The sequence below is a fragment of the Cheilinus undulatus genome, linkage group 13 (assembly GCF_018320785.1).
Source record: "Cheilinus undulatus linkage group 13, ASM1832078v1, whole genome shotgun sequence".
NCBI lineage: Eukaryota > Metazoa > Chordata > Actinopteri > Labriformes > Labridae > Cheilinus > Cheilinus undulatus.
In genome coordinates, this window is record NC_054877.1 from 13,452,199 (window position 1) to 13,464,337 (window position 12,139).

General features: G+C 38.7%; 1 protein-coding gene across 2 annotated transcripts in view; it reads left to right on the forward strand.

The window, feature by feature from the left end:
* LOC121520793 (collagen alpha-1(XI) chain-like) overlaps positions 1–12,139 on the forward strand; it is a 162,556-nt gene that overhangs the window by 77,795 nt on the left and 72,622 nt on the right. For both annotated transcript variants that reach the window (XM_041804410.1, XM_041804412.1), the window contains exons 32-34: positions 6,881–6,934; positions 9,657–9,701; positions 9,991–10,044. In XM_041804410.1, the coding sequence (XP_041660344.1) occupies positions 6,881–6,934; positions 9,657–9,701; positions 9,991–10,044 (153 nt within the window). The remainder of the gene's footprint in view (positions 1–6,880; positions 6,935–9,656; positions 9,702–9,990; positions 10,045–12,139) is intronic.

A 12,139-nucleotide genomic window follows, 5' to 3' on the forward strand; every position in this document is an offset into this window, starting at 1 on the left:
ACTGACTGTAGTGGGAAAGCCAAACTGTATGTTACCAGATGGAAAAATGACCTTACTTTGTCTCTCAACTTTTTACATTGTCTATTCTTTTGCTAGCTATTTTAATGTCTCAGTTGTTCATATTTGATAAAATCTGGTTCCATATAGAGCCAATGGGAGGATTAATAAGGTTTGTAGCCTTCGACTGACAGGTCGTTACTACAGCTGCCCGTAAATAAGGATAGAGTTGTAACAATGCATATCTGCCCTGTTGTCTAAATAAGGTCACTTCTTCCAAAGAGTAAGGATAGCAAAAGCTAAAAATTCCAACAAGACAGTTTAAATACAAATAAACAAAGTGTCAGTGTCTATCTAATGTTTGATATACTGTCTAATGCAATTACATATGTACATATTAACAGTATACTGATTAAAGGCAGAAGTGGAAGGATAACTCAAGACACGTTACAGCACTATAAGATACAATACCATATAATATAATACAGTTCAGCACAATGCATTATGATACAATACAATGGAATTACAAGGCTGTACATGGCAATACATTACAATATTACAGAAATAAATATATTATGATTAGGGCTGAAGGATTTGCAAAAATAAGCTAATTGCAAATTTTCCCCCAATATTGCATTTAATATGCTGTTATTTTTAGGTTCCTCATCTCATGTGTTGTTCAAATAACAGAAGCAATAATTCATTCTATACTATAAAGCTATACATCATGATTTATTTCAGTGCAGTATGATACAATAATAAATGACAAGCAATACAATAAAATACAATATCACACCATTACAATATGAACCATCATGATACAGCACAATATGATCAGACATCAATAAGGAATAAATACATAACCTTACTATATGATACGATACAAGTAGGGCTGTCAAGGCTGATCTAGTAATTGCAATTTATTAAGATCCACAGTTAGTGCAAAAGTCCTGATTAATCTTGTGGTTTATTCTTCATTTCAACACACTTTGGTTAAACCATGCCAGCGTCTCCCTGCAGCCACAGTGATCTAAAAAAAGTCCCCACTGATCTTTAATGTCTCATTTCACTTTAAAACCCACAGACAGCTGAGTGGGCAAGTCAGGAGTCATCTGTTCCTTGTATAATCAAACATTTACTTTTTTTATTTTTTGTTATTCCCTTTTCAGTCCCTGACAAGCTCCTTTTTTCATGGTTAATTTCATATCATTATCTTCAATCTCCCTTTAAAAGCAGGTCTGTTTCCAAACAGGAAGTCAGTTAACTTAAGTTAGAGACAAAATCCAAATGGCCCAAAAATATTTTTAAAGTGAGAAATAGTGGAATTTTAAAATGCCATTAACAAAAGTGTAATTAATCACAATTAATGGCAGAAATTCTGGTCAATCGTGATTGAATTTTTTTTTACCTTTTCACAACCTTACATACAATACAATACAATATATGGCCACAACATGAGTTTTCTGTGAAGATTGTTCTGTTTCAAGATGACCATGTAACATAGTGGTTCTCAACTGGTCAGGCATCAGGACAGTCCACCTCCTCCTTAAGAGAAATCATGACCCATATTCAAAACAAAAAACTATCATATCAGTAGTCAGTGGTTAATCAGTATTCTTGGCTACCATTACACCATGAAGACATAAGAACACTTATTTTGAAAAATGTTGATGTTAGGACTCTAAATAAAAAAAAACTTATTTAACAAAGAGACAGGACAAAATAAACATGTTAGCATTACAGAGGGATTTACATGCTGATTTGCATACATCTAATTTTACTCCATTCTCCTGAGATAGCACTGAAGTTTGGTAATTTCTCAGATAATTTCTTTGTTATCTTGGGTAAACCAGATAACCACCAAAAGGGAGATAAATAGTTAGAATCTTGAGAAAAATGCTGAATTTTCCTCGTAATCATAGGAAAACCTAAAAGAAAATAGATGTAAGAAATTACTGTATGTCCACCTAGGGCTTCCATAGACACAGTTTTTTTCCTTGGCGTACATTGACGACCCACTAAAAAGAGCTTTGCGACTCACTTTTGGGTCCTGACCCACCAGTTGAGAACCACTGATGGAATGTATTCTGATATCTGGGTAGTTGAGGACTCTTAAACACCACTTAGCTGCTACAGTGCAGGACTGATGTATTTATTCTTAGCAATCATGGTGTCAGTTCTTACCTTTTATCACGCTTCATCTCCGAACTACTGCTGCTGTCTGACTTTATCCTGCTGTCCTCTTCTTCTTTAATTCTGCTGTCAACTTTTTCTTTAGATGATTAACTTCTTTTTCATGTTACAGTCTTTCATGCCATCAGTGAGAGCCATGAAGTGTTGACACTGAGTCAAATTGACAGGGAAATCTGTTTAGAGCGCTCTTTATCTGTTAATAAAGATAATATTTGTCATTTGATGATTGTACCCCATGATTTAGGGCAATCCATCCAAGTTTAGCCCCGTCCCTATTATTGATTCTGTCCATGTCTTTTTGATAAACATCCGCTCATATCTCTCCATGCTCTCTCTCTCCATTCTGCTGACCTGCTGAATAACCCCTCCTCTCACCAACACAAACTCAAGCAGACACCTCCTGTACTCCTGCCCTGGCCCGTACGGAGAGTCTAAGCAGCACAGTCACCTGCTGCACTCATCATCTGTCTGCCCTTCTTAAACTCTTCCAGGCATTATCTAACAGCCTGGCTTTCCTTGCTCCGTAGCGCTGACCACTGTGCCTCATCTCCACTATCGAGATGTGCTGCTGCAGCTGCTTCCCCACTGCTGCTGTCAGCACTGACAGCTTGGCACTGATATGACGGCCCAGATACACCTACCCTCGCAGCATCCCGCTCTGTCTGTTACTGTCAGCAGGGTCTGAGCTCAGCATGGCACGCAGATTAATAAGAGCTCCGGACAAATTACACAAAGTGGGAGAGACGCAGGGAAATGAGATACACGGACAGAAATCCAATACACCCTAACCTTTATGGTATTTACAAGTAGTTGTACCACTTCTTTTAATTACTGGATGTTTTTGCGCTGGAATAAAACTTTTCTAGTGAATAAAGTGCAATAAATATTTATTTAAAGTAAACAAAAACACATCCCTCCGTTTGAGCTCATAAATAATTTTAAACAAATGCTGCCTGAAGAGGTTCCCAGAGGTGCATGAGATCAGATCAACTTTTTAGACTCTATGCTTCAGGAGTTCCTGGAGAGATGATAAAGGCATCCTGACTCTGGCTTTCAATAAACAGTGCTAGTGTTTTCTGAGCCTGCTTTAAGGAGTTTTCTTTTAAAGAAAGAGAGATAAATATGCTGTATATTGAAATCATGACAGCTAATCCAAGTTGAATCTTGTGTGAGAAGTTATGAAAAAGACTGAAATTAGCACTGGTGTTTCCATATGAGCTACAAAAGGAAACCAGAACATCAAGAGGAAGATGGATTAGTTTTTTAGGGTAGTTGTCAGAGGAGGAGCTTAAGAGAAGACTTCCAAAACAACCATTTATTACGATTTCTACCTCCAAAATTTAGATAGATTAGATTTTTTTCTCAACAACTGCTTACAAATCTACAGAAAGATCCACAGGGGGATTGCTGAAGTGGGCATTAAGCTTCTACTTCCTAAGCTTTTAATCTGTTAACACAGAGCAGTGATCATCAACTGGTGGCCCAGGGTCCACATCAGGCCCGCCACAGTTTCCTATCTGGCCCCCAAAAGATTTTTAAGATAAGAAAATGTGGAGAGGAAAAATATGTAGTGGTACTTAGGGTATGTTATTTCAAAAATCCCAATAGGCTTTAAGAGTTGGCTTAATGTTTGATCGATTTTACAGAAATCCACCCATCAGTCATTAATAGTGAATATGATGTATGACAAAGACATACTCATGAATTCGTTCTTCATTAAAGCAGCTGTTTTCCATGTCAATTTTTCACTTTCAGGCAATCTGAGAGTTCAATTTTTCCTTCCAGAGAATCACCAATAGACTGGTTTCCTGACCGTTTCCCCACCAATAACAACGCAACATTTTAGCACCAAACCCAGTGATGACAACATGCCAGCCCCAGAAATATATATCCAAAATATCACAATCGCCCCCTAGTGGCAGCTGCAGTTTAGGGGATTGGCACTGATCTCACTGCCAAAGACAGAAAATTTACATTTTTGAAGGGGAAAAAAATAATTAAACAATTATATGTTTACTGGGCCAAAATACCCCTTGTACACCCTTGTACAAATGTAGTTGATGACCCCTGACATAGAGGTCAAATTAGATCACGGTGAATCACTTAATTCTGATAGAAAACAGCCAACTGGTCCAACCAAAAAACAACAAGAACATAAGCTTTAGCAGTGGCGAACAATGACTCTTACACGTTGACCTTCTGTGTGCAAGCTTCCGTCTTCTGCCCCCAAAATTAATATTGCATGGTAACCTCAATTTGCAGATTAACTCCAGTTTTTCCATTAAAAGTTAATCCAGATAACAACCTTTATTCAAATTTGCTGCTTTGCCCTCCTTTGTTATAGTAATGTAATTTGTGGCTTCCATCATGTCAGAAAGCTTGCTAACCAGTTTACCAACCAATTAATTGACTTCCTGTGGAATGTTCCGGGTATTTTTCAGTACTCCACACTTCCACACAGTAGTCTTTTATTGCCCCTATCCTGAATTTTCTGGAATAATTCGTAGGCATCAAATTCAGAGTGTGTGCCGATCTCCAAAAAACATAATACTACCTTCACATCTCAAAAGCACACTGCTGAAAGGCCAATATACTTTTGATTGGAAAACAAACACTGCGTAGTACTTAAAATACCCCTCTGATCTCGCTTGAGAACTCTGAATGAATGGGAGCTAGGGGAGGTTTCACCATATGAGATTCTATTTCTGTAAATTTTACTATCTGCTTCATTTATTTAACTTCAGTTATGCTTATGAATCGTACATTGCCAGTTACACAACTTGTCTTTCTCCATCTGAAAATAATAAAAAGCATTAAAAAAAACCATAATATAGTTAACAGTTTCAACATTGTGCTGTTTTCAACTGAATATAGACTGAGAAGTATTTGCATATCACTGTATTGTGGTTGTATTCACACTAATACAACATCCCAACTTTTTGTTCTTTGGCCCTCTCGTTGGCCTTAAAGGCCCAGCCAGTTCTTTACTTAATGAAGCTTAGCATTAGCTCGTATCGGACATGGTAGTCATATGCCAAGCCGTGATCAACTGACCGTCTCCCACAGCCAATCACAGCTCACAGTGCTTCTCTCTAATCCCTGCTTGCATTAATGCTGATGCACCACACTGTTGCTGCTGGCAAAGCTTAACCTCCTCCACCCCAGCCTCCTCCTTTATAGCAGAAAGCTTGTTGCACCCTCATTCAGATTCATGGTACTATGCATGAATCGCTTTTGAACCAGCATTTCTTATTTCTTTTTTGGTGAAAGAACAACAAAATGATCTTTGCTTTTGATTACTCCTTTCTGGCAAATTTTCCCAAGAGTCATATTTATGTAAGCGGTTAAAAACAAAGTGCGCAAAGACCTCAAGGTTTGTCAGGCATTTGCAGTCTAGCCTCCCAAACTCTGGAATGACCTTCCAGATGAAATTCTTTTTGCTAACTGCTCTGCATTTGAATCTCATCTTTAAACATTTCTTTTATATGAAAAAGCTTTTATTTTCAAGTGAATTTTCACTTCGTTTTTCTTTCTGATGTATTATATCTGGTCTCTTTATGCAGTTAAAGGTTTTGTGATGCATTTGTGAAGCACTTTGTAACTCTGAAGAACCGTCATGAGTAAATATCAGAATTATTCTTATTCTTCACACTACACTTTTTTATCCATGTTATAAAATATGATTTGTGCATCCTCATTGCTGGTTTCAGGGTCAAAGCCCTGGCACATTTTGCAGCCTTTATCCCCAACAATCATCCTAAGCATGAATCCCTCCGCTGGCTGTGTTTTTGGCTGCTTCACCCCGTCGCTCTCCGTTAACAGCTTTCCCACACCGTTAATTCTGGATGCCGTTTGCAAAAAGCTTCACTGGATTGTCTTATCTCTGTGGCGCAAGTCAGGCTTGTCCAGTAGCAGCTCTCTTTTCAGTTTACCATCACGGCACCTCTGTGAAACACAAATTAGGCAGCACAGATCTCCTATCCCCTTCTGTCTGCACAGTGTCAGCCTGTTTACTTCTTGCAATTCTACCCACGCCGACTTATCATGGTGCCCTTGCTTATGCCGCACAGTACTGGGCCTCATATGCATATGCATGTGAGTAGTAATGAGCACCATAGATGGAATTTTATGAGTCAACTCAAAACACCCAGACGTGACCTTGCACTGCAGCCTAGACAAAGAAATATTTAACACTCATTGTATTTGTATAGAATTATGCAACATAATACTCTTCTTTTTCCTGCAGTGTGAGATGTCTAGTTTTAGTTTGAATCAGCACAGATTTCAAGGGTCTAATATCTGAATTGCTGATGGGTATCAGGGGCATTTTCTCTTTCCTTCTCCTTGTCTTTATTTGCTCTCAAATGGCACTTTTATCATCCTATTTTGCTTCCAATCTGTGCTAACAACATAACAGCACCTCTGCCTGCCTGTGGGTCTCAGGATCTCTAAATGCTAAGGAGATGTTCCCTTTGGGTTGCATTTCAGACTTAAAAGTAAGGCTTCTGAGGGAATCCAGACTCATGTTAGGCCTCCCTGTTAATTAGCCCTGGTCAGTTCAGCACAAAAGAAGTAATGGTATTTGCACTTGAGCTACTGTCACATTGTTCCTGGAAGTGGTAGACATCTCTTATTTCATATAGTGTACTCTTCAGCTCTGTAATGTGTTTTCTCTCTACTTGTCTTGCAGGGCTCCAACGGTTTCCCTGGATTCTCCGGGGCGAATGGCGAGAAGGGGGCAAGGGTGAGCTACGAACTTCATTATTCTCTATCCTATTAAATTCGTGTACACTTGGCCGCTGTGAGCTTTCCTGTGAGCCGCTGGATTAGGTGTAGATAGTGTTGAATATTGAAACACAGCATGGCTAGTAAGCAAATGTTAAAATGACACTCTCTGTTTAGTGAGGGATGACTGTGAATAAAATATAATTTGTGCCTTTTGTCTTAAGTTTAACACAAATTTGTTTGCTCCATATTATGAACAGCACTGTAATAGTAATTTATTTCCATAAACTATTAGAACGGATCACAAAGGCTGTATGATGTATGAGGCATGAAACACCATCTGTCATCAGACCTTTAATTTGGATAACAAAAGCCTCCCCTTAAAAACACATTAATGAGGAGAAAATGTAAAACATTTACTGAGTTTAGTAATAATCCCTTCTGTTTATGACTGCACTAGAGTGTACACTCACTGATCACTTTATTAGGTATACCTATTTCACTTCTCATGAGCAGAAAAACCTACTCAGCCAATGGCAGAACAGAGACTAATGAAACCAGTCTCAGAATGAAGAAGAAAGGCGAATAATGAAGCAAATACCACAGCAAAAGAACAATTTTGACTGCATTTCACTATTTGTTTTGCCTCATGTTACCCCTTTTCACCACTTTCTGTTTCTTTTTGCCACTTTTATCCCATTTTGACATTTTTGAACCTAATTTCACCACCTTTTCTGCCCAGTTTTGCCATTTTTAAGCAATCTTGCCCCTTTTAAACTCTTTTTATCACTTTTGACCCATTTAGCCACATTCCACCTATTTTTGCCTCTGTTGGCCCATTTTTGCCACTAGTAGCCCGGTTTCACCACTTTCATTGCCCATTTTGGCCAATTTTGATTACATTTCACTATTTGTTTTGCCCATTTTTGCCTCTTGTATCCTCTGTTCACCACTTTTTTTGGCTCTTTTTCTCAGGACAGCCCTTCTTTGTCTCCTGTAACCTATTTTGCCGCTTTTAAATACTATTTCAACACCTTTTTCTGCCCAATTTTGACATTTTATGCAATTTTGCCACTTTTAAACACTATTCATCACCTTTTCTGCCTGCTTTTACCACTTTTGACCCCTTTTTAGCCACATTCCACCAATTGTTGCCTCTGTTAACCCTTTCTGCCACTTCTTATGTCCTTTTTTGGCCAATTTTGACTGCATTTCACTAATGTTTTACCTATTTTTGGCCTCTTGTAACCCCTTCTCACCACTTTATCTGGCTCTTTTTGCTACTTTTAGCCCATCTTTGCCTTCTTTAATCCATTTTGACACTATTTAATCCTATTTCACCACCTATTTTGCCCAGTTTTTGCAATTTTAAGCAGTTTTGACCAACTTTTCTGCCTGTTTTTGCCTGTTTTTGACCCTTTTTTTTTTTGCCAATTTTGGTTTATTTTTGCCTCTGTTAACATATTTTTGCAAGTGTTAACCCATTTACAACATGTTTCATGCCATTTTTCACCACTTTTCTCTGCCTTTTTTGCCACTTTTAACCTTTTTTTGGCCACTTAAAACAAACTTTATCCTGTGTTAAGGAACAGGGTTTACTTTTTGAAGAAGGCTGTATACTATGGCTTGAACAAATAAATAAAATGATTTGTTGCTTTAATAAAAGTGTTTTTTATCCAGGTAGAAAATGAAATATAGTTATCATGGCACAACTTTACAGATTTTGCTGACCTCCATGGGCCTCCCACTTGAGTTGCCCCCTCCCCCCCCCCCCAACAGTTTGTTGAACTGCATCTTGGCTAAGAAAAAATTCCCAGATAGAAAAACTTTTGCAATTATTGGTGAATCTTATTCAAAATAACCAAAGTAAGTTTTAAGAGGAAATGTCTTTGGAAAGGTTGTTGAATGAGGCCCTACTTTGACACCTGCACATGTCCTGTTGAACCATCTGCATTTTCATGCAAATTAAATGGCCTTCAATCTTCACAAGGCTTTCCACAAGGAGCCTTGCTGCAAGGATTTTTCTTATTCAGGACTGTTATAAGGTTGGCTGCTGATATTGTGTGATCAAAGCTGTCAGTCCTGCTGTAAGGATTTCACCTTGTGACTGAGTAGAAAAAGGAACTTTCTCTAAATGTTAAATGTCAAAATATAGCATAACCACCTGAAGTATGTACCGTTATTTTCTCTTGGACTAAAGAGCACAAACCATGAAAAAGAAAAGAAGAGAGAGAGAAAACACAGATTATCAGATATATATATATATATATATATTTCGGTCATGCAATCAGGATTTTAGCACTCAAGAGAGGACTGACAACTGTATTCAGCTGTGTAACGGTAGAGCGGTCCAGCTGACAAGGGTTACAGATGAGGAGATTGAGGTTGGTGGTGAGGGGAGATGGTTATTTGTGACTAGACAGGCTCGTCTCTGCTCTCAGACAGACGTGGAGAGGCACACACGCCCGGCCTCGGCGTGCTACAACTGACAGGTAGTTCAAGCTGTCAAGCGCCTGTGGGTAACCACTTACCGCCACAATTTGATTATTTATTTTTGTCAAAAAGATGCTCAGCCTGCGCTCAAACCCCCTCAGCGTTTGTGTCTGTCTGATGCCTGAGTGTGTTTGTTATTATTGTAGACTTGCTTTAACTTCTTAAAGGAGACACAGAAGAGCGAACATTGCCTGATGCTACGAGGAATGACTCTGTGCTAAATCAAAGCTCTTGTTTTGCTTTCTCAGGGAATCGCCGGCAAAGCAGGCCCTCGAGGGCAACGTGGCCCAACGGTAGGCAATTCAGCCGTCTACAGCCTTCAGCCCTCCACATAAATTATTTACTGTGTTCAAATGAAAGTCTCTTCCATGTATTTGGGCTTTATTTTCCTGTCTTTTGAAGCAGCTATTCACCAGGTGGGGAGTCATAGAGATAGAGAGGGAGGGCAGTAGGCATAATTCACCTGCACTGTACCCCATTACCTTGTTTGTTTGTGCTTAAGTTATTCATACAGCTCATACATTAAGTTGTTGCCTATTTCTTGCACTGTAATTCTTTTATATGCTATGTTTTTGTATAAAGGGTCCACGTGGTGGCCGTGGAGCTAGAGGACCAACAGGGAAACCAGGCGCAAAGGTGAGAACCAGGGTAGAGGTTCTTTGTACATAGCGGGAAGGCCTATAATGATTAATATGACAACACACTTAAGATGAAAGAGAGAACATTATTTATACATTTCATTTTTGGTGGTTTAAAATAAAAATTCAATCCCATTCACTTCTTCCGGTCAAGGTAGACTTACCAGCAGTTTCCTGAGTGTGAAACAATGGAAGACACAAGTTAAAATGATCACACCTTTTAAGAAAAAAACATGGTTTATTCATGATCTTAGATCTCTACCCACAATCTTAGAGTGTCACAGTGACATCTCTGTCTGGTTGAGCCTGCAATTAACATGGAAATGTTCCCTGCCCCCAAAACTTCCAACAGCAAAGGTCAGTTTCTGTCTGTCATCAGGTAGATCTATCTTGCAAAGCTCCAAGCTTCAATCTTGTTCCCAGTCAGAATGACTGGATCATCAGTGCCATTTAAGAAGAAAGGGATGGTAGATACAGTTTAGTTGCAAGCCTGTAAACCATTGGTTACCAACCTGGGGTCCAGGACCCCTGGGGGGGATGCTTAAGATCTTAGGGGGACTTGAGGTTTTGTCTGCTTTGAGGCTGCAAAATTAGGGTTGCACATATTGACTAAAACCATGATGAAGCAGTGTAAAGTAGCTTGTACAACAGTCTTTCATAAAAAAAAAAAAACATACATCGGTCTTTTTAGAGGGTTTATCAGTGAAACAATTAAATTGATGTTGGACGGAAAAAATGGTTGGGAACCACTGCTTTAAACAATGGGGACTGGTGAAGAGATTAGCATGTATGCAGCTATATGGTAGTTTTATCAGGAATTGATTTAATTTTTTTAATCCAAAGAAGAGGTAAAAAAAAATCACAATGAAAGCATTTCTTGTTAAAAAGAAAAAAAAGGTGTAATTTCTCTTCTCCTTATTGGCTTTGGCAAGAGTAGATTTTTTTTTTTTTGGCTTTTTTACCAGAAATATGAGCCCCTGGCCTGTCCACAATCCCTCCAAGAATCAGAAAAATCTATTCCCTCCCCACTGTTTTTCTCCAGTTTTCAGAAAATATGTGCTAAAACAAGCAGCTCTCAGATTTTCCCCTCATGATGTCATGTGGGGAGTAAGCCCCACACCCAGGTTTTGTTGGCCCTCCCTGCTTGGGAGAAAGTTCTGCCCCGATCCTCCTCTCAGCCGGCAGCTGAGAGGAGGATCAGGAGAACCACATCCATTAAACCACATCCATCCCATTTCCTTAGAGGGAATAGTCAGGGGCAGAGTTTGGCAGCTCATTAACATTTAAAGCTACAGACACAGAAACAGTTTGTTCTGAGCAGGGCTGAAATAGAGGGGGGTTTTTAGACATGCAAAATTCAAATACTGGAGTGTTTTTCAGCAACAAACTTCCCAGGCATGTTTTGGGAACCTCTGAGACCAATATAAACTTAAAAGGGTAAAATACAGTATGTGACCTTTAATCCGCCAACGTGTGTTTTGTTGCTCTGGGATACGGTATAACAGCTGTTCATGACAGCCATGCACTCTAATAGATGTTACATTGTAATTAGTTTTATGAATTCTTTAATGATGATAAAGCATAAAAGAAGGTCCGTTTGCACTCAGAAAGTAGTGCACTAAAATTGTGTGGAAAAGCTTTTATTTGGGTTAAAGAGGATCTCATCAGATTATTGGATGTTATTCTTTTGCTACCATATCACACTTCAACCCTGGCCGTCCGTTTGGAGGGTTACAGCCTCTGTATAAGGGGCACAACCACTAAAAACTAGGTTACTGTATCTCTGATAGAAAGATTTTCTGAAATATAGGTGGTGGCTTTGATGGTAAAATCTACTCCCATTGTTTTCACGTTGTTAAACATATTTCACACAATTACAGCTCAGTCAAATTTTTCCTTGATCACACGTTATTTCCTGTTGCTTTCCTTGAAATCTCATCTTGTTTTTGATGTTATTTTTACATTACTGTTTTCATAATAACAAGTACTTACAAAGGTTTCTTTGAGATCTCATTTTTGTTATCTCAGGATAAAAAGCCAGTATTTCCATAGAAATGTATTCATGCATATACGTATTAATTTGTGTGTATTAA